General features: G+C 40.0%; 1 protein-coding gene across 1 annotated transcript in view; it reads left to right on the forward strand.

Annotated features, from left to right (window-relative positions):
* LOC124751316 (lethal(3)malignant brain tumor-like protein 3) overlaps positions 1-25981 on the forward strand; it is an 82599-nt gene that overhangs the window by 30353 nt on the left and 26265 nt on the right. Inside the window, exons 6-10 of the mRNA XM_047248988.1 lie at positions 4048-4177; positions 4367-4866; positions 12824-13028; positions 13702-13925; positions 23211-23439. Coding sequence (XP_047104944.1) covers positions 4048-4177; positions 4367-4866; positions 12824-13028; positions 13702-13925; positions 23211-23439 — 1288 coding nt within the window. The remainder of the gene's footprint in view (positions 1-4047; positions 4178-4366; positions 4867-12823; positions 13029-13701; positions 13926-23210; positions 23440-25981) is intronic.

Consider the following 25981-nt stretch of genomic DNA (forward strand, 5'->3'; position numbering starts at 1 on the left):
TCCATGGCCTAAACCTCCAAGGTGCTCTGTGCACTGATCCATTGGTCCTTGCAGAACATCTTTAGACACACCTGGTGATGGCATCCCACTACCTTCCACCTGCAGAAATACCAAGTTGAACAGACCCTCCTCTGTTTCAACATGCATCATGCTGAAGTGTATAATTTACCCTTCTTCTAATGGGAATTGGTGCAGGCTCTTAACTCTTCACAAAACACAGCTCCAGGCCCGGATTCTGTCCACAACCAGATGATCCAACACTTTGACATTATCCAGAGGTAACATCTCCTCAGATTTCCAACCACATTTGGCTCACGGGTACTTTCCCGTCAAATGGTGAGACAGTATTGTTATCCCCGTCCTTAAACCCGGGAGGAACCCATGTTGGGTACTCAAATCTCGGGACCTTTTGTCCCTGTATCAGTGTGGCTTTCGGGAAGGATAATCCCCAACTGATCATTTACTCAGATTGGAAACAGCAATCCGAAAAGTTTTTACTAACTGTCAGCACCTTGTCACTGTCTTCTTTCGCCTACATAAGGTGTATGACATGGCTTGGCGCCATCACATTTTAGTTGCCTTCCATGACTGGGGCTTCCATGGCCATCTTTTGATTTTTATCCGCAAGTTTTTATCTCACTGGCTCTTCCTGATTCGAGCTGGCGCTTCACTCAGTGCCCTCCAGATTCAGGAGAACGCTATTCAACATGGTTCTGTGTTAATTGTCACCCTCTTCTTCATGGGCAACAATGGACTTGTAACCTGTGTTGGGCCTGTGGTTACCTCAGCATTGTACGTCGAGGATTTTGGCATCTGGTGCAGCTCCCACTTGGTAGCATCTGCTGAGTGCCGGCCCCAAAGTGCCATCCGATGGGCCTTTGCTTGGGCCATCTCCCATGGCTTCCAATTTTCTCCCTCCATAACATGGGTTATGAATTTTTGTCATTAACCCACAGTACACCCCAATCCAGAATTTTATTTAAGTGACCAGCTCCACGATGTTGTAGCACAGTCCCATTTCTTGGGCCTTATTTTTGATAAAAAGCTGACGTGGCTGCCTCATATACACCACCTAAAGACTACATGCATGCAAAAGCTTAATGCTCTCCACCGCCTGGCTGACACATCTTGGGGTGCAGACCTTGCCACTCTTCTCCATCTCTACCGTGCTCTGGTCCTGTCCAGACTAGTTTATGGTAGTCAGGTTTGTGGCTCAGCGGCTCCTTCCACTCGGCAACTACTTGACCCTGTTCATCACTACTTGACCCTGTTCATTACTGTGAGGTGCATCTGGCTAGTGGTGCCTTTCGCACAACTCCTGTTGACATTCTTCTCACAGAAGGGTGATTCTCCCTCTAAAAATATGATAGAGCCAACTCTTGGTTTCTTACGCAATCACCATTTGCCAAGTCCCTGATCATCCCGTGACCCTTTGCAAATGAGGCATGTCTGCCTCTTGATTACTGCCCATGGGTGGGATTGCTGGTTGGAATGCACCTCACTTCCCTCTATCTGGATCTCCATCTCCACTCACTGGAATGCACCCTGTGTATTTCCTCTAACACCTACCCTTGGGTGGTGCCTAGACCATGGATTAGGACCGACATATTCCAGGGTCCTAAGGTCTCTGCCACTCCAGTGGTTTTCCAGCATCTTGTATATGCCATCCTTGCAGAGTTCCAGGGTGCCACCATCTTCTACACTGATGGTTCTAAGATGATAGATAAGGTGGGATACACCTTCATGTCTCCTAGTGGCTTAGAACACCATTTATTGCCGGGATCATGGAGTGTGTTCACATCAGAGCTCTTAGCCATTCACAGAGCCCTCCATTCCGTTTCTCAGGCCTCCCTCCACACTGTGTTAATTTGTACTGACTCAATGAGCAGCCTGCAAGGTATCGACCAATGCCAGTCTTCTCACCATTTTGCCTCTCTTACCCATTACCTTCTCGCTGCCCTTTGCCATGTCACCTGCTCAGTTGTCTTTCTCTGGGTCCCAAGTCAAATGTGCATCCCAGGGAATGAACTGGCTGATGATTTCGCTAGGGAAGCAGACCCCCCCCCCCCCCCCCCCCCAATTCCATTTCATGATTCCAGCTGTAGATATGCGGATCTATATCATATCTCTCTTTTCCCAAAAGTGGAATGACATCTGGTGCGCTACTGCTCACAGTAATAAACTCCACATGATCAATGAGTCTACTGCAGTTTGGCACTCTTCCTTCCACTCCTCTCATAAGGCGTTCACTGTCTTATGCTGTCTACGTCATATATTGGTGGAATGTTCCCTTCTTTTGGCCCTTCGTCCTAAGTATCATCTTCCAGATTCCTTAAGTTTAATATTGGTAGATGATTCATGGGTGGTTGAACTCGTCCTCAATTTCCTTCGTGAAAGTGGTTTATATTTTGAGATATGAGGTTTTGCTTTACTCCTGGAGCAGGGACAGGGTGGTTGTGGTTGGGGCCTCTCTCTACATTTTCTCGGTCTGGGACCCATGACCACTCCCCCTTATCCCTCTGTTTTCCCATTTTTTAGATTTGGACTACCATTTTATACCTTCTACTGTGTGTATTTTAACTTCCTCATTTTATAGTTTGACTCCTCTGCACTTTTAGCGGACGCTCTCTCTTCTGTGTGTAACTTTGGAATCGTGGAACTGATGACTTTGCCGTTTAGTCCCATGCCCCGTCAATCAATCGATCAGTCAATCAATAAAATAACCACAGTTTGATGGTGAGCACTTATGCACATAGACAACTCATTGGTTGCCATCCCTCCTCACAGAAAACTGCATAGAGACTGGAGCATTGTAGACACTTGACTATTTTACACTTAACCATAACTGTTACAGGACAGGAAATACGTGACTGAACTGTGGGATGAGGTGGTGTATTGGCGTATAAGACAGGTCTTGCATGTTGGTTATCCAACACTTATGATGCAGGATTCAGAGCACAGTTGACATAGGCATGGACTTGTACACTGTGTAGATTGGGTTATTGATGTAATTCTGATTTGTATGTGTGTGGGGGGGGGGGGGGGGGGGGGGGGGGGATAGTAATTTTTGATAGGATAACCCCTTACATTGTTCGCTGAACATGAAGGCCACTACCCAATTGTGACCAGCCAGTCACAAATTCAACCATCCTGTTGCTGAACATAATGCTTTCCACAACACCAATTACTTCTGTAGGTGCTTCAGTATCTGTACTGTTTGGATCCCTCTGCCACGCTCACACCCTCAACAGCACCTCTTAACTGTGTTGAAGGAATTGCCCAACCTCCACTAGTCCCCTCCCTTCCATATTACATCTACTCTCACTTTTCCTGACCTCTCATTTTCCACATTACTTCTCCACTTTCCAAACCTTACCTTTGGCCTCCCCCCACATTTGTCCCAAGCCTTTCCCTTTTAATTTTATGAACGTCACCATTTTGAGTCCAGTTTGGATGTTTATGTGCGATGAGAAAATGAACTTACAGTCGGAACAAGTATAATAATTTGAAAGCTCATAGTATCTCTATACTGTTATGTTTTTTCTCTGTACCATCATTATTCAGTGACAGGTTAGTGGTTGCCTTTCCTTATTATTTCATGAAAGAAGTTTTGTGTAACATATTTTGCCATCACTTGTTTTTAAAACATATTGATTGAGTAGTTGCGTTTTCTCATTCTACGTGTAATTTCATTATTACAATACTGTTTGATCGTGTTGTAAGACAAGCCAAACAGTCATAGCAAGGCTTATAATTTAGCGACTGTGGGTTATTTCAGTTGATGTAATAAGATTAAAATTTCAGAGACATCAACAGACTGCTTTGTCACTTGTTGTTGTTGTTGTTGTTGTGGTCTTCAGTCCTGAGACTGGTTTGATGCAGCTCTCCATGCAGATAAATTACTGTTAGTCTGTTCTCATTTCTGTGGTGACACTTGGTTAAAAAATTGAAATTCTATGCTTCTGTTCAACTGCAGCCATTTTCTTTTGTAATCCTGCTGTTGAAGTATGTTAAGTGTAATGAGTGTGTTGTATAATCTCTTTCCAGTTTCGCATGAATGAATTTGGAATTATGGAGATGATTGATGAAGATGACTGTGAAAAGCTGAAGCAAGACTGTAAATCAGCCCCTGAAGCTCAGGAATGTGAAAATGCTGAACAAACGTCCAGCTACAAATAATTGCTCTTCCATTCTTAAGGCTGTGGACAAAAGGGAGGAAAAACATTCCAGTACCAGTAAGTGTATTCAATACACACATTGTTTTTCTAAATTTAATTCATCCTTTTATGAAATAAAAGTAGGCAGTAAGTAATTTAGTGTTTGAAGAATGGAAAGAAATGTTTAATGATACTGTTTCTATTTATAGCTCCCTCTTTACAACAGCAAGTCGTACGTCCTCCCAAGAAGGAGAACCCATCTGGAGGTAGTTCAGGACAAGCAGCGGATGGAGGCAGCAGCAGTAGTGGCACTGATGAAATCTATTGTTGTGAGGGATGTGGCTGTTATGGATTGTCAACAGAATTTGTCTCTTCACGGTTCTGTAGTGATCTTTGTGCTTCAAACTTTGCAAATAGGCGTGCTCAGCAGAGCAAGCGTGAACGTGATTTGCTTCTACTCCGTTTGCGGCGACGCAAGAAGCGTTTATTGCAGTTAATGCAACAGCAGCAGTCGCAAAACTATGCACGGCATCGCCTGCGACCAATGCCTCGTGATCGTCAGTTACTTCAGCATTTACAACATCATTATGCTCGTGCTGTGCAAAGTGGCATGGTGTCCAGTACTGCAAAAGAAAACTGTGAAATAGAGATATCTGCACAGCCTGTGGCCAAGTCTGATGAAACAGCAGATGATGTATCAGATGACAAAGTATGTATTTGAAATCACAGTACACATTACTGGATTTTCATTTAGAGTAGTACTATTTTTGATGCTTATAAACCCCATTGGAAAGTGGTGCTTCCTGAACATCTTAATTCATCTATTTTTGTATCTTAAAAAGATGAAGGCAACAGCCACCATCTCACTAATTGTTTGGTTGGCGCGCAAGTTCGTGGCATTTTCCATAAGTTTAATAAATGCAACAGATACACATAACACACTTTAGTCATCAGTAATATATTCTACATCAACATGTACATCTATATAGATACTCTGCAAATCACATTTAAGTGCCAGGCAGAGGGTTTATCGAACCACCTTCACAATATCCTGTTATTCCAATCTCGTATAGCTCACAGAAAGAACGAACACCTATATCTTTTTGCACGAGCTCTGATTTCCCTTATTTTATCATGGTGATAATTTCTCCCTATGTAGGTTGGAGTCAACAAAATATTTTCGCATTCAGAGGAGACAGTTGGTGATTGGAATTTCATGAGAAGATTCTATCGCAACAAAAATGCCTTTCTTTTAATGATGTCCAGCCCAAATCCTGTATCATTTCAATGACACACTCTCCCATATTTTGCGATAATACAAAATGTGCTGCCCTTCCTTGAACTTTTTTGATGTACTCCATCAGTTCTATGTGGCAAGGATCCCGCACTGCACAGCAGTATTCTAAAAGAGGACGGACAAGCCTACTATAGACAGTCTCCTTAGTAGATCTGTCACATTTTCTGTGTGTTCCTTCCAATTTAAGTTTGTAATTCGGAGGTATTTAGTTGAATTTATGGCCTTTATATTTGACTGATTTATCGTGTAACCGAAGTTTAACGAATTCCTTTTAGCACTCACGTGGATGACCTCACACCTTTCGTTACTTAGGGTCAACTGCCAATTTTTGCACCATTCAGATATCTTTTCTAAATCGCTTTGCAATTTGTTTTGATCTTCTGATGACTTTATTAGTCAATAAACGACAATGTCACCTGCAAACAACCTAAGACGGCTGCTCTGATTGTCTCCCAAATCGTTTATACAGATAAGGAACAGCAAAGGGCCTATAACACTCCCAAATCGTTTATATAGATAAGGAACAGCAAAGGGCCTATAACACTACCTTGGGAAATGCCAGAAATCAGTTCTGTTTTACTTGATGAACTTACGTCAATTAGTACATACTGTGACCTCTCTGACAGGAAATCACAAATCCAGTCACACGACTGAGACGATATTCCATAAGCACGCAGTTTCACTATGAGCCACTTGTGTGGTACAGTGTCAAAAGCTTTCTGGAAATTCAGAAATACAGAATCAGTCTGAAATCCCTTGTCAATAGCACTCAACACTTCATCCAAATAAAAGAGCTAGTTGTGTTTCACAAGAACGATGATTTCTACACCCATGTTGACTGTGTGTCAATAGACTGTTTTCTTAGAGGTAATTCATAATGTTCGAACACACTATATGTTCCAGAATCCTGCTGCAAATCGAAGTTAATGATATGGGCCTGTAATTAAATGGATTGCTCCTACTACCTATCTTGAATATTGGTGTGACCTGTGAAACATTCCAGTCTTTGGGTATGGATCTTTGGTAGAGCAAATGGTTGTATGTGATTGTTAAATATGGAGCTAATGCGAAATTTAAAATTTTCCTGGTGAACTAAATATTCAAAAAGATTTCGGGCTTGCAGCCGGTCATCGTTAGCTTCCATCCATGATATTTCGACTGGACAACTGCCAGCCATCCTCAGGTAAGCCATCGAAGACTGGCGAAGATGCCCTCCATTCCGTAATATATAGCATGCAGCGAGAATTCCGCGCATGCATCAAAATCATTTTTCTAATTTTCACAGGATGTCACGTCATGCCCTCCACTAGCAAACCTAGTTATTTCAATAGGTCATTTTCCTGTGTTCAAAATACGGTTTGGTTTGTTGTTATTCGGACTGCTTATAACATTTAAATAGCATTTACCGTCAATATTATCACAAAATATCTCTTATTTTTATGCAATTAAAGCTTAAAAACCATTAAATATCAAGATTTGGTCACGTGATCGAAAATGCATTATGTTCCTCCATGGCAGACCTTCAGTGCACAGTATCACTGTTCGTTTTTGGAGCATCACCTGCAACCAGCTTTGCGAAAGAAGCAGCAACACTTTCTGCACAACCCACCCATCATTTTGTACGACAATGTGCAGGCATATACAGCACAAGCTGTGGCTGCTCTGTTCGGTTGATGGAACTGGGAAGTACTGTACCATCCACCATACGCCCTGGACTTCAGTCCTTTTGACTTTGATTTGATTCCGAAGATGAAGGAACCACTTTGTGGCATTCGCTTCAGAACTGTTCCAGAGATTCGACAGGCAGTACACCACTCCATTTGCACCATCAACAGAACAGGCTCTGCTAACAATATACTACACCTTCCACATCACTGGCAATGGGTTCTACACAATGCTGGTGACTACTTTGAAGGACAATAACAGGTGCAAATATGTAACTCTTTTGTATCGGTTGTGAATAAATAGTTGCCATTATTTAAGTTCCAACTCTGGTATATTGTATGTAGTGTTAATGCATTCTGTGGAACTGACACACTCTGCATCACCAGCAATTCATAAGGTGCACTTCAGAAGGTTCGGTATAACGTTGTGAATCATCCTGTATTTGCTTCTTCTGACTTACCGGGGCAGAGATAGTGTGACATTCTTGCTCACTCTTCAGTTTGCAGACCTGTTAAGTAAATAAGTCTATGATCACAATCTGACAGCTTACCCTCCTTCACACTTTTTCCTTCCTTTGCCCCCTCCAATCCGTTGCACTCCCAAAACACAATTTATTCGGTAATACAGGTCTATTGCACTTAGGTATGGTACGCACATTTCATAATTGTTCTTTCCTCACATTATTCCACAATAAACATTAATTTTATACTACTTAATCTGTGATTTTTCCATCCCTGCATCGTGGAAGCTGTTAGTACCAGAGAATAAAAATCATAGAACATTTTGTGTTGAAAATTTAATTCTGTAGAGGAAGACTTTTTGATAGAAGTTGCAGTTTTTGAGCTATTTAAGAAAAACAAAAACTTACCTTTAGATGCCCCCTCTACCCCACACACACACACAAACTCTGCAACAGTCAGGATTCTTAATATGTTGTTGATTCCATTCCCTCCTACCACTGTAGAAACATGTATAGCCACACGAATTTCCTCCCCTACATTTTCTTCATTGACTGGACTAAAAGGCCAGTGCCACAGTGAGATTTATTGAAAAAAAAATCCAAGAAAACATAATTCACCCCTGAAAAATTTGGTTTACAAAAAAGGAAATATCTCAATAAAAGTTAACATATTTTAGATTTTATCACAGGTTTGTTTAGTAAAGGCAAGAGCTTCACAGAATACTGATTCAATTCCAGTGATGTACACTTCTGGAGATAAGCCTATGGAGTGGTTTGCTGTTAAAATTATGAGCAAGTATGTTTCAAGGAAAATTAAATAATATATTAAATGCCTATATTAAATGACTGGAGAAATTTGAGTTCATGTGGAGGCGTACCAACATTTCTTCCTTCTGACTGTTCATAAATCCCAAACGAAATGAGAAATGCCAAATGCCAATGATATGCAAAGTACCCTCTGCAACACATCTGGTATGCATAATGTAGATGTGAACAAGGGTGGGGGTGGGGGGAGGCTATGGGGTATGGAGTATCATGTTACACCGGATAAAATGACTTCAGAAATCAGCGAATATATTGCTTCAACAGATTCAATCATTTTTTTATAATTATGTAGCAATATAGGTTGCAATGCATTTCAAACACATTTTAACAAAACAATTAGAGCAGCAAATAGCTTACTATCTAAACTAATAAATATCATTGAACTTAAAATGGGTACCTTATTATTTATTCATATAAATTAGATGTATATTAATGTACGAGTACCACTTACAATAATCAAGAAAGATAAATATGCTGGGTATGCCTACCAACACGTAAATTGCTGACCCCAGACAAAAACTTCTAATCGCCAGACATCTGGGTCAAATCGTATTATTTTCCTGGGCACACACACATTCTGTAGACACGTTTTTACCCTGAACTCCAAAACAGTTACCAAAAACTACTTTAAGCAACACCAAATTTTACCAATTTGACGGTGGAGGACCCCACTCTCCTTTTGTTAAGTGATATTCCATTCCCCCCACCACCACCACCATTGCCCCACCCTCACCCCCGTGACCGACTTCTAGAATCACCCCTGGACGTGAAATGTAGTTTGCTTTGTGGTAAAAATATTTATGTCAGTCTGTGAGGTCTTCTGGCTTTAAGTAGTTCATATATCTGATAAGGGTGAGGTCATGTGATGATGAAGGCATGAATTTTGTATTTGAAGTGATAAGATTTGAAATTCCCACGAAGCTGTAATTACTTTGCGTTCTTATAGTCACTTCAGATGAATAACAGAAAATTTCACTGAAGGAGACCGCAGCTTATTCTTTCCCATGCAGTTGTTCGTATCACAGGTTGGCTGCATCAGTCCTGTTCTATTTCTCACAACCTCTTTGGGGGTGCAAAATCATAAAACAATGTTCTTGGGTATCCATTATACAGGGTGCTCAGAAACAGTCTGAAAAACTTCTAGGGTGTTGCAGGATAGGCTTTGCTGAGGAAAAGAAATTTAGTATATTGTGCTGTTTCCAAGTTGATTAGCACTGAAGGTAGCCAATCAGGCTGTTGCACTTTCAGATTCAAGCGGCCTGCCAGATACAGTTGTATCAGTTATTCTCATAGTGTAGATGATATCACATGAGACTGCTCAGCCTTAGACTCACATTCAGTCCTTACTGCCAACCCATGTCCAATATTTATATAGCCCTCATGTTCTGTTTTAGGAAACCAAAGAACACATTTGGTGTCACCATCTGTGGTGGACCACTTGAATTCGTGCACACGATGCTAAGTAACTCAGAAACAAAGCAATGTATCAAATTTTTTTCCTTAACAATTATTTCTCAGCACAATCTACCTTGCAACAGCCTTTCATGAGTCTTTAATCATACTTACCTTCATTTTATTACATCATTTCTTCAGTGTCGGAATCAGTCACTCTTCATATTTCCCTACTCTAAAAAATAAATGTATCTGCTCTAAAACCGAACTGAATCTGGGACCAACCCATCCAAAATATATTTTTTTCTATTAAGAAAAGTATAGCTACCACTCATTTCATCCGTTCCCAGGCCATTTAGGTTCTATGTTTTCACATTGTTATTCATGATCCAAAGTGTGTAGTCCATCCCCAAAATCTTAACGAACGTATGCTGCGTTTTATTTCATGTTCTTCTTTTCTTAAATTTTGATCCTCTTTCCATTGTTATGACAGTTTGTCAAAATGGGCTGTCTCATTTGGGTGACCAGCAACTAATTACAATACCTAAACTTACAGTGTTGCTTTCCAGCCACCTAATCCTTTTGCCCCTAGAAAAAGCTACACTGTTTAGTAAGTACAGTTTGCTCCACATAGCTTAGTTGTCAGGCATTTTACCCCATTATCTATAATTTTGATTCAGGTATAATTAAACACCAGAACCACAACATTTGGCTAGTCAGGTTGTTCTGCCATGTTTATTTATTTATTGTATTTCTGGAGTTCCATACCTAAATCAGAAAGAATGAAACCCTTAGAGAGTCGCTTTGCTGTCTATCTGTGTGACTGTTAAAAACCTTTTCTCTCAGGAATGGGTAGACATATGAGTTTGAAATTTATGTCACATATTGAGGACTATGGTTACTTGGCAGCGTAAAACGTTGAAGGTTCTAAGTCAATGCAGTTAAAAGATATGACAATTTAGGTCATATATTTTTATACTTGCAAATGCTCATCAAAACCTATAGGGTACTTTCTATTGACCTAGACTCATGAAGTTTGGCAAGTAGTAATGTTTCACAGTACAAGTAAAGGAAAAATTCCAAAAATTGTTAAGTTGTAATTATATTAGAGAAAAAAATTTCTTTTGTCATTTGTTGTGTGACGTCAAATTTGAAATTAAAACAATCAGTTTTTCTGCACTTAAGATAACTGGGTCACAATGGTAAAAACCAAACATCAGACAAGGAATTAATTTATTGCTCATGTGACATACCTGGAATTTATCCATCATCAGGTATCCAGGAGTGATCACAACACATACTACTTGGATTGCCATACCTAAGTGTGGTGATCACTCCTGGATACCTGATGATGGATAAATTCCAGGTATGTCACACGAGCAATAAAGTAATTCCTTGTCTGATGTCTGACTCTTGCCATTACGACCCATTCAGACTGAATGGAGAACTGCTGATTATTATAATAATGGTTGCCTGCCTCCTGCATGACTTTGTCACATTAATATTATTAAAATTGAAACAGCCTCGAAAACCTTGGAATCCCTGGGACCGATATCTCACCAGCATCAGGGTCAGTAACTGGCAAGAACGGTCAATATTCTCAATTCCTGGAATGAATATCTGTCTATATACATAATTAACTTTGTACAGAACCCTCAGTACGTGAGCCCAACTCGCAAATGTCGATTTTTTTTTTATCAGTGCACTCATAAATTCTTCATTTTTTATCATTATGTCCATTGTGACATATGCGTTACAATGGGTAGACAAATACTAATGACAGGACTAGTGAAAAAAGTATTAGTTATAGCAGAAAAAAGTTTACCTTGATTTGTGAGTAGTAGAGATATAAAGATGGTTTACAAGCAGTTGGATTTAGACTACAGGCCATTCCATCAGCGGATGAGATTGGAGAGGTGGGTGAGGTCAAGACTTTTGGAAGCTGCAGTGTCATGTAATGAAGAGAGGAAAAATGAAATGGGTGACAAAAACATGAAAAGAAACAGATAACTGTAAGAAGAAGTCAGTGCTTGCCTCATTGTTTGACAGAGAGAACTGATCATACATTGGTGTTTTTTGATGCCATGGAGAGGGGAGGAGTGGATAAGGAATCATTTACGAATTAGAAAAAGTGAGTGCTTTGAATTTTTCGCAAATACAGTGGGGTATTGAATTGTGTGCAGAGTCTAGGGTAGCTTGTTTCATAAGTGTACAGCAGTAGTGGGAAAGGACTTTGGAAATGTTTTTGTTTTATAGGTGCATATAGCTGGAGTGCTGTATAAGTGAGATCTTGTGTTGTGATTATGATGATATAATAGGTACTTGATCTGTGATGTGAAGTATATAGAGACTTGCATACTGATATGCTGCTGGATTAGGCAGTATCTCGTGGACACACAAGTTGTCTGGTTGTAATTGTTCTGACTGGGCATGCGAGGCACTAATATGTTAACTATTCTTTGTCAACACTACTGTTAGGATGACTGGATTCCACAGCAAAAGATATGATTTAAGAAAAAAGGTTGGCCATGTCAGGCCTCCCACTTGGCAGTGAGTTTCTTTGTGGTGAAGAAGCTTACAGGAACTAAAAAATGTTATATTACATGCTAGATATATCATGGTCCTAGACTTGGTTGAGGGTTAAGACTTAGCATCTCACTAACAGCATACTCTGTGGTGATGAAGCTCGTGCTCAGTTGAGCATAGAGGGAGAGAAACTTCCCAGGAACCTTTCTGACATAGATTTTCCACTGATTTCCAAAATAATGTCTTGCAAATGCTGTGAAACTAACTTAAAAAAGTCAATAATTCATTTATGAAGTTTATTGTTAACTGTTGGGAAGCATTTTAAGAGAGTCATATCCATCTATGTAATACTAGTAACAAAAACAACCTCCAGTATGCAATGTTTATTTTTACTGTGGCAAATTTTAACTAGAGATTATGAGGACTCTGTGTCAGAAATACAACAATGATTGTTGCTTTAGTATAGATTTCTTTATTTGTCATGAGTTTATTTTTTTCCAGACCACTGTTTCATGGCTCTCAAGCAAGAAAGGTTTCTTATGGCCAAAATATCTGGAACATTGTAAAGGGAAACAAGCTCCACAGAAGCTGTTTCGTGACCCTTTTCCATATATGAAAAATGGCTTCAAAGTTGGCATGAAACTTGAGGGAATTGATCCTGAACATCCATCATATTTTTGTGTGCTCACTGTTTCTGATGTACAAGGTTAGAATTGAATATCTAATGATATACGACAAATATGTAACATCTGTGTACCTATAAATTCATTACTATTATTAACACCTGAAACACAACTAAAGAATTCAGTTAAATAAAAAAATAACAAGACACAGATACTGTTACCAAATATCTGACATTTGTGGCATTCAAGTGATTATTGGATATTGAATAGTGAATTCCTGCCTTAAAATGATTACTTTTGTATAGGAACATTATAATTAATTCTCACATCTCCTGCTTTATATACTTAGTTTTTCCTTTACTTATTGCCTGCATTAGTAACATTTATGTTAACCAATAAATCCATCTCAGTCAGTAATAGAATATTGACTTCTGATGATATGGTAGTATTATTGTTGACTTTTAAATAAGAAACAAAATCATAGTAATGAAAATTTCTTAGTAAACCTAAATAAAAGAGCCGGTCATGTAAAATGTAGGTGTCCTAAAGCAAAATTGTTATAAGTAACTTTTCAAGCTTTGGTAACACTGCAATTGCAGGCACTATTTGAAGTAATGCAGAAAAGTGAGATACTAAGTTATGAATACATACTCAGGAGATAAACAGAAATGAATGAAAGTGGGCTGAACTAAATCCTGTATTTTCACTTACTAAAATTTTATTTGTAAAGTAATTACACTGTCTCTTTCCAAACAGGCTATCGTATCAGACTGCACTTTGATGGCTACCCTGACAACTATGACTTTTGGGTAAATGCGGATTCAGTTGATATTTTCCCAGCGGGTTGGTGTGAGAAAAACAATCATAAGCTACATCCACCAAAAGGCTATTCGCCTGCCAGTTTCAACTGGAATGCCTATCTCAAGCAGTGTCATGCTCAGGCTGCTCCGAGGAATCTCTTTGCCAATAAGCCTGGAAATGTAAGTTAGTACACAAAATTTATTCCATTTTTTGAATACTCCAATTTTGTTCAGATTATTTGTTTTCCATTTTAGTGAAATGGTTAACACTCAGATTTTGTACAATTTTTGAAACCTGTCATACCAAATACAAGTATTGTTATAAGCTTATTTCATTATTCAATAATTGTGGGACTGTACCCAAGACTGTACCCATACATGCATCCCTTTGGCTGAAGCAAATAGATAGCCACAAAAGTCTTTCTTCAGGACTTCAAAAATATGGAAATTGCATGGGGAGAGATTGGTACTGTAGAGAGGTTGTGTAAAGGCATCCCAACGAATTGCTGCTTCTTAGTGAAAACACCCTCGACATCATGTGGTCAGACATTACCTTGCAACAGAATGTTGCTGGTCTATCAACATTTCTGAGTGTTTGGATTTAATGATGTGCTTCAAATGATACACAGTGGTATGTGGGCACTGCAGAAATCTAGACGCGCAGTCAAGTCCAAAAGCCCAGGGATGTTGACGGACATCATCATTCTGTTGCAGGATAATGCTCGTCTGTACATTTCCAAGGTTGCTTCAATTACACTGCAGAGATTTCAATGGGAAGCCCTTAAGGCCCCCTCCCCCCCCCCCCCCCCCACCCCACCCCTGCCCACAAGAGCAACAGATCACAGCATCTGTCTAATGGATGACTGATTGCTTTGTAGATTTTATGTGTGTGGACAGATCACAGCAATTGGTTTTTGATCACAATGGAAATCCCAGACAATCTGGTGGATTACATCAATTCATACACACAGACAGCTGACGGCTGGTTAGCAACGATATGAGTGTAACTCCTTCCTCAAGTTATTAAGTATGGTTGTGCATTTTTGTTTCGTTTCCTCTTGCCCATGTTGAGTAAGAATTTTACATTGGAATTAATAGGTATTCAGGGATCACAAACTACTCTGAGAAGTGAAGTCGAGGCCAAAGTTGCCATTTATATTAAGAAGTAATACAAAATACAGCCTCCGGTTTTGTAGTGCTGTAGAAGCAGAATTGGTTGGAGGTTTATAATTATAGTCTAGATATACTAGGCCTTATCTGCTGATTTTGAGTTATTTATGAAACAGTTACTCTTATTATTAAAGTTTTTAACTTCTTAACAGAATAGCACACAGCTACCATAATATTAAGTGTGCATCTTAATTTAAAGCTCAGGCCAAATCTGTTATGCAGCTACACTCAAAGCCCTTGTCATTTCATGTAATCAAACTCTCCTTCCTAGAATGAGTTATGATAAACAGCAGTTGTTCTATTGACATTTCTATACATGCATTGAGCTTGCAAAACAAAATGTGTTGTGCAACTACTTAAAGTTAAACTATAATAACAATGAATAAAAAAGAAATTGAGGACTGATAAATGAAAAATAAATTGTATTAGCACACTTGAAAGATGAACAGTCTTCTTGGAATCAGTGAAAATAATTATATATGCTGTTAAGTAACCTACAGTTTCCAAGAAAAGCATCGTAAAGCAAGTTTAATAAATTGCAATACACATTTTTCAATTTGTTTTTTGCAAGTATTTGTGGAGATACAGAAATCAACTGCAACTGCTTCTAAAAATAGCAGATCCTTTTCCATAGCAAAAGTTCTCGATGCAATGGCATTTTTTATACTGTTTGAAATTACTTGCTAAATCACTTGCGTCGAGGTGAGCAAGCAACTGATTGCAGTAATATCACATGCGACAGATCACTGTGGTCTGCCACTCGTGTGGGGCCCGTTATACATCCTCCATTCATTTCTGATCCCTCCTCATGTGATTTCCACATTTTTGAACCCTGAAGAAAAACATTTGTGGCCATCAATGCGCTTCAAAGAGGTGCATGGCTGGGTACTGCCATGATTCCTTAGGCAATTGCAAACATTTCTTCATGAAGGCATTGACCATTTTGTCTTACAGGGGGATAAATGTGTTAACAGTTACGGTGATTACTTTTGAAATAGTTAACAGTTTACTTAATTTTTTAAATCTGTGTTGTTTTAATTTGACTGCCCCTTACGCTTCTTATTTGTAAGAAGAATGAAGGATAAAGATCCATTTCAATTTTGTAAATATCTATCAGCCTCACAGTGCCTTTAAGGTGGAAGAAAGTCTGTGCTCTTGGTCAAAGATTTATTTAACAAAGTTTTTTCATGGTAATAGTAAGGTTAATAATACAAGTTCCCAGTAACCTAATGACTACGACACTTCTAAGGTTTAACAAAGAGAAAGTATGGCAATTAGTACAGAAAAAAGTTCCTTGGTGAAGAATGATTATATTCACTGTATTATTTAACATGAAATATGTTTTGGTTGGCAGGAGAGCCAACACCGTGTTACTAGAAGGAGGCTGAAAGGCACGCGTTTTAGCTCACGCAGGCTGACGTGAGGTCTGGAACAGGACAAGGAAATTAGAATTTAGAAAAACGGACTTAGCTGGTGGAATACTTAACTTTAATCCATTAATGGTGAAAGTCGGTCTTGACGGTACATTATTCACACTATCAATAGTAACTGATAATGGCGCCTTGCTAGGTCGTAGCAAATGACGTAGCTGAAGGCTATGTTAATCTATCGTCTCGGCAAATGAGAGCATATTTTGTCAGTGAACCATCGCTAGCAAAGTCGGTTGTACAACTGGGGCGAGTGCTAGGAAGTCTCTCTAGACCTGCCGTGTGGCGGCGCTTGGTCTGCAATCACTGATAGTGGCGACACGCGGGTCCGACGTATACTAACGGACCGCGGCCGATTTAAAGGCTACCACCTAGCTAGTGTGGTGTCTGGTGGTGACACCACAAAATATTTGTACTCTCATGAATCATTTGGTATGGTTTACTAGCCCAGCTTGTGTATCCACAAGCCAAATTGATTGTCTGCCTAACTCTACCGAAAGCATTAATGTACTTTTCAGACAACATACTACTCTTCTTCTGGCATATTAATAATTGGATTTTAATTTGCTTTTGACACAAACATTTAAAATTTGATAACAGTCATTACATAGAATATCACCTGGTAATGAAACACTGAGACAAGAGTTATCTCAATAGGATGACAAATCCACATGTGCAGATAAAAATAGCCCACCTTACATTTTTATTTAAAAAAAAAGTATTCATCAGGAGAAAGGAATAAAGAAGGTAGGAAGAACCAAAAAATATTCATAAAGGATAGAAAAATTTAATCATTTAAACTGTATATTGAGAGAGAGAAATTGTGCAGTGAGAAAATTACAATAATTGTGTCCTAATAGTGATATTGTGTCTTATCCTGTTTACCAAGTATCTTTTCTCATTCTGCCTCTGTAGTTGCTATTTTCAAGGCTATTTCGATATTAATTTTCTTTCTTTTTTCACTTTTCTATTTGGAAGCAAACATTTTCATCACTATTTTTGTGCTGATCTGCCTCTTACCCTCTCCTGTTGAGTTTTGTGTGTTTTCCCCTCTGTATATCTTCACAAGTGTGCCCCAGTGATTGTCTTAGTAGCCCTGGTTGATGCTAAATAAGTTCTAGAGCATTTGTTTTCTAACAGTTGACATGCCCTTCACCTTTGGCAATGATTTTTGTGTGTGAAAAATGGCATGTTGCACCACAGTTCTGATTACTATAGATCCTCTGATAAAAGGCTTGATACATTGCTTCAAAGGCCAGAGACAAGCAAGTGTATACCACCTCTTGGTACTCAGATCAGCCTTTGTTTTGTAGGTCGTTTAATGTGTAACACATCTTCATTATAGTCCTCCACTTTCCAGTGCATAGCTGATACTGTCTGCTCAAAAAGTTCTGATACTGATTTCATTGCTGCTTTATAAATGACACAAGAATAGTGACTATGGTGGTAGCTTGAACTAACAACTATAAACAGAATTTCATTCATCCAGTCAGTTGTGAGCTGGTGAAATTAGGGAGTGGACGTGCAGTAGTAATATGATAGCATTGTTGTGTCATGAATCACAGTGGAGCAACATCTCTAAATCAAATGTTCAAGCAATTCTTCAGAATATTTTGAAGAAGAAAAGTGCATGCAAAATTTGTTCACACCTCTTGATTCCCAAACAAAAAGAACAGTGTATGGACGCATATTGCAGTTTTATTTAAATAAAAAATGCAGACAATTCTTTTTTGGAGCAAATCATCATGTGTTACAAGACTTGTTATCTGTACGAACCTACCACAAAAATGACAAAGGGCAGAATGGTCCTCAGATGGTTCACCAAGACTGGAGAAAACATGAATACGACATCCAAGTTGAACAACATACCAAAGAAGGACTATTCTGACACTTTCACATGGTTTGTACAGATGTCCTGTACTCAAGTGGGGAGAGACTTTGTAGAACACCTGAACTTTCCTCTATTTTTAGTAATACAGTCTCAAAACCTTGTGGTCTGATGGGTAATACAGAACTACCCAGTTCTCTGAAAAGAACTAGTAAAACATTTTCTTAGCTGTTTCCTGAATTCAAACTACAATTTTCAATGCTAATGGGTTATGCGGGCAGTTCACTAAATACTCACAGAAACAAATTATCTGTTATTGAACATAGTCCCCTTTTAGAGATTTACACTTTTTCCAAGTGTCTTGCAAAAAGTATTAATTGTGACTCTAAAATATACCCCTGTCCTCAATTATGAGCTAATTTCATATATATTTACACTTTACCAAGTGTCTTGCAAAAAGTATTAATTGTGACTCTAAAATATACCCCTGTCTCAATTATGAGCTAATTTCCACAAACATACACACAAAATTCAAGCTTTTCGAATTTTGTGTGTCTGTTTGTGTGTCTTTCGACCTGCCAGCGCTTTCGTTTGGTAAGTCACATCATCTTTGTTTTTTGACAAATTTTTCCCACGTGGAATGTTTCCCTATATTATATATCTGAAATTAGCTCATCATTGAGACGGGTATATTTTAGAGTCACAATTAATATTTTTTGCAAGACACTTGGAAAAGTGTAAATCTCTAAAAGGGGACTATGTTCAATAACAGATAACTTGTTTCTGTGAGTATTTACTGAATTTTTGGGGGGGAGGGTGGGGAGTCGTTCTGGTCCCGGGAGCGGTGGGACTTGCCTTGGGGGGGGGGGGGGGGGGGTTGCACTCGCACACGCACACATGTCCATCCACACATGTGCAGACGCAGGCAGACATATTCAAGGGCTAATTTTGCTTTTGAATATGTCTGCTTGTGTCTGGGTATGTGTGTGTGTGTGTGTGTGTGTGTGTGTGTGTGTGTGTGTGTGTGTGTGTGTGTGCGTGTGGGTGTGTGTGTGTGTGGGTGGGCGCGCGCGCGCGCGAGTGTGTACCCATCCTTATTTCCCCCTAAGGTAAGTCTTCCCGCTCGCGGGATTGGAATGACTCCTTACCCTCTCCCTTAAAACCCACATCCTTTCGTCTTTCCCTCTCCTTCCCTCTTTCCTGACGAAGCAACCATTGGTTGCGAAAGCTTGAATTTTGTGTGTATGTTTGTGTTTGTTTGTGTGTCTATCGACCTGCCAGCGCTTTCTTTTGGTAAGTCACATCATCTTTGTTTTTAGGTTTTTTTTTTTCCACGTGGAATGTTTCCCTCCCCAAGCTAAGTCTTTCCGCACCCGAGATTGGGGTGGCTCCTTGCCCTCTTCCTTGAGGCCCGCATCCCTTCGTCTTTCCCTCTCCTTCCCTCTTTCCTGGTGGGGCGGCCGTTGGTTGCAGGGGCTTGAATTTTGTGTGTGTGTTTGTGTTTGTTTGTTTGTGTGTCTATCGGTCTGCCAGCGCTTTTGTTTGGTAAGTCACATCATCTTTTTTTTAGATATATTTTTCCCACGTGGAATGTTTCCCTGATGATGTGACTTACGAAACGAAAGCGCTGGCAGGTTGATAGACACACACACACAAACAAACACAAACACACACACAAAATTTCAAGCTTTCGCAACCAACGGTTGCTTCTTCAGGAAAGAGGGAAGGAGAGGGAAAGACAAAAGGATGTGGGTTTTAAGGGAGAGGGTAAGGAGTCATCCCAATCCAGGGAGTGGAAAGACTTACCTTAGGGGGAAAAAAGGACAGGTATACACTCGCACATACACATATCCATCTGCACATACACAGACACAAGCAGACATTTGTAAAGGCAAAGAGTTTGGGCAGAGATGTAAGTCGAGGCGGAAGTACAGAGGCAAAGATGTTGTTGAATGACAGGTTAGGTATGAGCGGCGGCAACTTGAAATTAGCGGAGGTTGAGGCCTGGTGGGTAACGAGAAGAGAGGATATACTGAAGGGCAAGTTCCCATCTCTGGAGTTCTGACGGGTTGGTGTTAGTGGGAAGTATCCAGATAACCCGGACGGTGTAACACTGTGCCAAGATGTGCTGGCCGTGCACCAAGGCATGTTTAGCTACAGGGTGATCCTCATTACCAACAAACACTGTCTGCCTGTGTCCATTCGTGTGAATGGACAGTTTGTTGCTGGTCATTCCCACATAGAAAGCTTCACAGTGTAGGCAGGTCAGTTGGTAAATCATGTGGGTGCTTTCACATGTGGCTCTGCCTTTGATTGTGTACACCTTCCGGGTTACAGGACTGGAGTAGGTGGTGGTGGGAGGGTGCACAGGACAGATTTTACACCAGGGGCAATTACAAGGGTAGGAGCCAGAGGGTAGGGAAGATGGTTTGGAGATTTCATAGGGATGAACCAAGAGGTTACGAAGGTTAGGTGGACAGCGGAAAGACACTCTTGGTGGAGTGGGGAGGATTTCATGAAGGATGGATCTCATTTCGGGGCAGGATTTGAGGAAGTCGTATCCCTGCTGGAGATCCACATTCAGAGTCTGATCCAGTCCCGGGAAGTATCCTGTCACAAGTGGCGCACTTCTGGTGTTCTTCTGTGAGAGGTTCTGGGTTTGAGGGGATGAGGAAGTAGCTCTGGTTATTTGCTTCTGTACCAGGTCAGGAGGGTAGTTGCGGGATGCAAAAGTTGTTTTCAGGTTGTTGGTGTAATGGTTCAGGGTTTCAGGACTGGAGCAGATTCGTTTGCCACAAAGGCCTAGGCTGTAGGGAAGGGACCGTTTGATGTGGAATGGGTGGCAGCTGTCATAATTAAAGGGAACAGCCATGGGTACCAGGATGGCCCCCTCGTATGCCAACCTATTTATGGGTCGCCTAGAGGAAGCCTTCTTGGTTACACAGGCCTGCCAACCTAAAGTTTGGTACAGATTTATTGATGACATCTTCATGATCTGGTCTCACAGTGAAGAAGAACTCCAGAATTTCCTCTCCAACCTCAACTCCTTTGGTTCCATCAGATTCACCTGGTCCTACTCCAAATCCCATGCCACTTTCCTTGATGTTGACCTCCATCTGTCCAGTGGCCAGCTTCACACATCCGTCCCACATCAAACCCACCAACAAGCAACAGTACCTCCATTATGACAGCTGCCACCCATTCCATATCAAACGGTCCCTTCCCTACAGCCTAGGCCTTCATGGCAAATGAATGTGCTCCAGTCCTGAATCCCTGAACCATTACACCAACAACCTGAAAACAACTTTTGCATCCCGCAACTACCCTCCTGACCTCGTACAGAAGCAAATAACCAGAGCCACTTCCTCATCCCCTCAAACCCAGAACCTCTCACAGAAGAACCCAAAAAGTGCCCCACTTGTGACAGGATACTCCCCAGGACTGGATCAGACTCTGAATGTGGCTCTCCAGCAGGGATACGACTTCCTCAAATCCTGCCCCGAAATGAGATCCATCCTTCATGAAATCCTCCCCACTCCACCAAGAGTGTCTTTCCGCCGTCCACCTAACCTTCGTAACCTCTTGGTTCATCCCTATGAAATCCCCAAACCATCTTCCCTACCCTCTGGCTCCTACCCTTGTAACTGCCCCCGGTGTAAAACCTGTCCCGTGCGCCCTCCCACCACCACCTACTCCAGTCCTGTAACCCGGAAGGTGTACACGATCAAAGCCAGAGCCACATGTGAAAGCACCCACGTGATTTACCAACTGACCTGCCTACACTGTGAAGCTTTCTATGTGGGAATGACCAGCAACAAACTGTCCATTCGCATGAATGGACACAGGCAGACAGTGTTTGTTGGTAATGAGGATCACCCTGTGGCTAAACATGCCATGGTCCACGGCCAGCATATCTTGGCACAGTGTTACACCGTCCGGGTTATCTGGATACTTCCCACTAACACCAACCCGTCAGAACTCCAGAGATGGGAACTTGCCCTTCAGTATATCCTCTCTTCTCGTTACCCACCAGGCCTCAACCTCCGCTAATTTCAAGTTGCCGCCGCTCATACCTAACCTGTCATTCAACAACATCTTTGCCTCTGTACTTCCGCCTCGACTTACATCTCTGCCCAAACTCTTTGCCTTTACAAATGTCTGCTTGTGTCTGTGTATGTGCAGATGGATATGTGTATGTGCGAGTGTATACCTGTCCTTTTTTCCCCCCTAAGGTAAGTCTTTCCACTCCCTGGATTGGGATGACTCCTTACCCTCTCCCTTAAAACCCACATCCTTTTGTCTTTCCCTCTCCTTCCCTCTTTCCTGAAGAAGCAACCGTTGGTTGCGAAAGCTTGAAATTTTGTGTGTGTGTTTGTGTTTGTTTGTGTGTGTGTGTGTCTATCAACCTGCCAGCGCTTTCGTTTGGTAAGTCACATCATCAGGGAAACATTCCACGTGGGAAAAATATATCTAAAAAAAAGATGATGTGACTTACCAAACAAAAGCGCTGGCAGACCGATAGACACACAAACAAACAAACACAAACACACACACAAAATTCAAGCCCCTGCAACCAACGGCCGCCCCACCAGGAAAGAGGGAAGGAGAGGGAAAGACGAAGGGATGCGGGCCTCAAGGAAGAGGGCAAGGAGCCACCCCAATCCCGGGTGCGGAAAGACTTACCTTGGGGAGGGAAACAAGTTTGTTACTTCTATTTTCATATCAATCCAAACCATCCCTAGAGTGGAATTATGTCAATAGTCTGTGCTGTACAATTGCTTTCTGTGGTCCTTTTCAGCAGTATGTGTATTTTGGGGAGGGGGTGAGTTAATTACAAAAATAATAATAATAATAATAATAATAATAATAATAATAATAATAATAATAGGGACAACCTCGAGAGATGTTGTAAGTAATAGTCCTGATCTGCCAAAAGTAATGAAAAAAAGATCTATTGATTGTGTGTTAGTTCCTAAATGTCCATGTTGGTGATGCGAACACCTAATACAGTAACAGTTTTTGTTCAAATTGTTTTTACAGGCTGTGTGTCCTAGTGGCTTCCGTATAGGTATGAAGTTGGAGGCAGTGGATCGCAAGAACAAAAACTTGGTATGTGTGGCTACAGTGGCAGACATTGTTGATAACAGGATACTAGTACATTTTGATGGTTTGGATGAAGCGTTTGATTATTGGGCTGATCCCTCATCTCCATACATACATCCTGTTGGCTGGTGTGAAGAGCACAATCGTCAGCTTACACCACCTAAAAGTAAGTTCTAAGTAGAGATTTCGATCCATTATAACAACAATATTTTTTTATTTTGGATAGAGAAAAATTAAGTTGGATTTTATACATTTCTGAAAACCACTGAACAGGATTATGAAAAGCCTTCGTTACTTATACAAAACAAGTCATGTGACTAATGCTTCAACAGTAAGTCAGAATTATCTCCATTTAAAACAGTGATAGTGCAAATTTTGTTTGTGATTTGTGAGATTGTTAAAAATGTCAAAAAACTAATATGAAATTATTCTAAGGTCCCATTAAAATTTGATATCGGAGATTTTTAACAATAATGGACATTCCTATATAGAGCAATACGTAAAATAGGGGAAAGGCAACCACTCATTTATAGGGGATTTTTGATGCATGGAGCACAGAAACACATGAGAACAACAACATTCATACTATATTTTGAGCAATAGCTCTTTTTCTATGGTAAGGACACATATTCACACACACAACTACAAAGATACCCAAACACACACTCCCATGCACACAACACAGATTACACAGGCCAATGATGGAAAAACTTTTCTGCTGAAAATACATTACTCTTCATGTTTTTTAGGGTGGGGAATCCAAATATGATACTTAAAAACTGTGTCACCCATCATTTCTTTACATTTTACAGTTAAATTTATTAAATTAAGCAATTTTTTTAAAGACATTAACAGCTTTTATATAGTTAAAATAATTTAAAAAGGAGGTGTAATGAATGTAGATGACATTGGTAGCACTGCTGAAAAACGTTTGGTGGCAAAAAAAGGTCGATTCTATTTTTGTGTTAACAGATGCTGTTTTGTTTACTGTCAACCTAACCTCACTTTCCCCGTTTCCTGTACATGTGCTCAGTACAATGTCTAATTGTGGTTGTAAAAACTCTGCTGACGGTTTTTGTTATATTTGTGGTGAATTTGTGATTAAAAAACACAAAAGAAACATTACAGACTTTGTGAAAAAGGTTTATCTATCATACTTTGGATCTAAACTTCGTGATCAAGATAAATCTTGGGCACCACGTAAGGTATGTTATTTGTGTGTTGAAGATTGAGAAAATGGTCCAAAAAGGAGGAAAAAAAGCCTTTAGATTTGCTGTTCCTATGATGTGGAGGGAGCCAAGAACTAATATAAAATCTGATTTAAATGAACCAGATGATGATGAATTCCATTATAATACAGAAAGTCTAGAGCCCAAATTGTTTACTCAGACCGAGCTTAACGATTTGGTAAGGGATCTGGGCTTAACGAAAGAAAAAGCTGAATTGCTTGGCTCTAGATTAAAAGAAAAGAACTTATTGGCAGTCGGAACACAGCATATACATAAATAGAAAGAGAGAGCAGCAATTTTCCAAGTTTTTTTTAACAAGAAGGTGATTTAGTGTACTGCTCAGACATTCCTGGCCTGATGAATGAGTTTGGTATTGTATACAAAAAGGAAGACTGGAGGCTGTTTATTGATTCATCCAAAACTAGTTTAAAGGCTGTTTTATTACATAATGGTAATGTATGCATCTGTACCTGTTGGACATTCTGTACATATGAAAGAAAGCTATGAAAACTTAGAAATAGTGCTAAATAAAATAAGCTATTCTGCTCATAGTTGGATGATATGTTGCAATCTAAAAGTAACATGCATGCTCCTTGGTCAGCAAGGTGGTTTTACCAAATTTCCATGTTTATTGTGTGAATGGGACAGTAGAGCTAGGGATCAACACTGGTGCAGAAAGAACTGGCCTGTGAGGGAGTCTTTAAAACCTGGTGAGAAGAACATTCTATACTAAAATCTTGTAGATTTAAAAAATGTACTCCTACCACCTCTTCATATAAAGTTAGGCCTAATGAAACAGTTTGTAAAGGCTTTGCCTAAAGATGGACCGTGTTTTAAGTATCTCTGCCAGAAGTTTCCACACCTTTCAGAAGCTAAACTAAAAGAAGATGCCTTTGTCGGACCTGACATTAGAAAATTGATGTTTGATGGGGAACTTTGAATCCACAATACCTTAAATGAGAAAGAAGCATGGGTATCATTCAAGCAAGTCATTACAAAGTTCTTAGGATCTGAAAAAGACCCAGAATATGTTTCTATTATAGCTACAATGTTAAATAAGTTTAAAACTTTAGGATGTTTAATGTGCCTGAAAGTTAACTTTTTGAACAGTCACCTTGATTACTTCCCGGACAGTATGGGAGATGTTAATGAGAAGCAAGGAGAGCATTTTCACCAGGACATTAAAGTGATGGAAAAATGCTACCAAGGCCGCTGGAACACCAACATGATGGGGGACTGCTGTTGGTCACTTCACCAAGAAGTTCAGCAAGCGACTCATCGTAGAAAAAGCTACACAAAAAGCTTCAAAGAAAAAAGAGAAAGAAAATATAAATCAATTCCAGCTGACAATTGAAACCTCTATTAACACTTATCATTGTTTTAAGTAGCTTACTTAAATTCAAACCACACTTATGTTGTAATAAAGCATTTCATTAATTTCCCTGTTTACTGTATAGCATAGGATTTTTATACTATATA

The sequence above is a fragment of the Schistocerca piceifrons genome, chromosome 1, assembly GCF_021461385.2.
Source record: "Schistocerca piceifrons isolate TAMUIC-IGC-003096 chromosome 1, iqSchPice1.1, whole genome shotgun sequence".
Classification (NCBI taxonomy): domain Eukaryota; kingdom Metazoa; phylum Arthropoda; class Insecta; order Orthoptera; family Acrididae; genus Schistocerca; species Schistocerca piceifrons.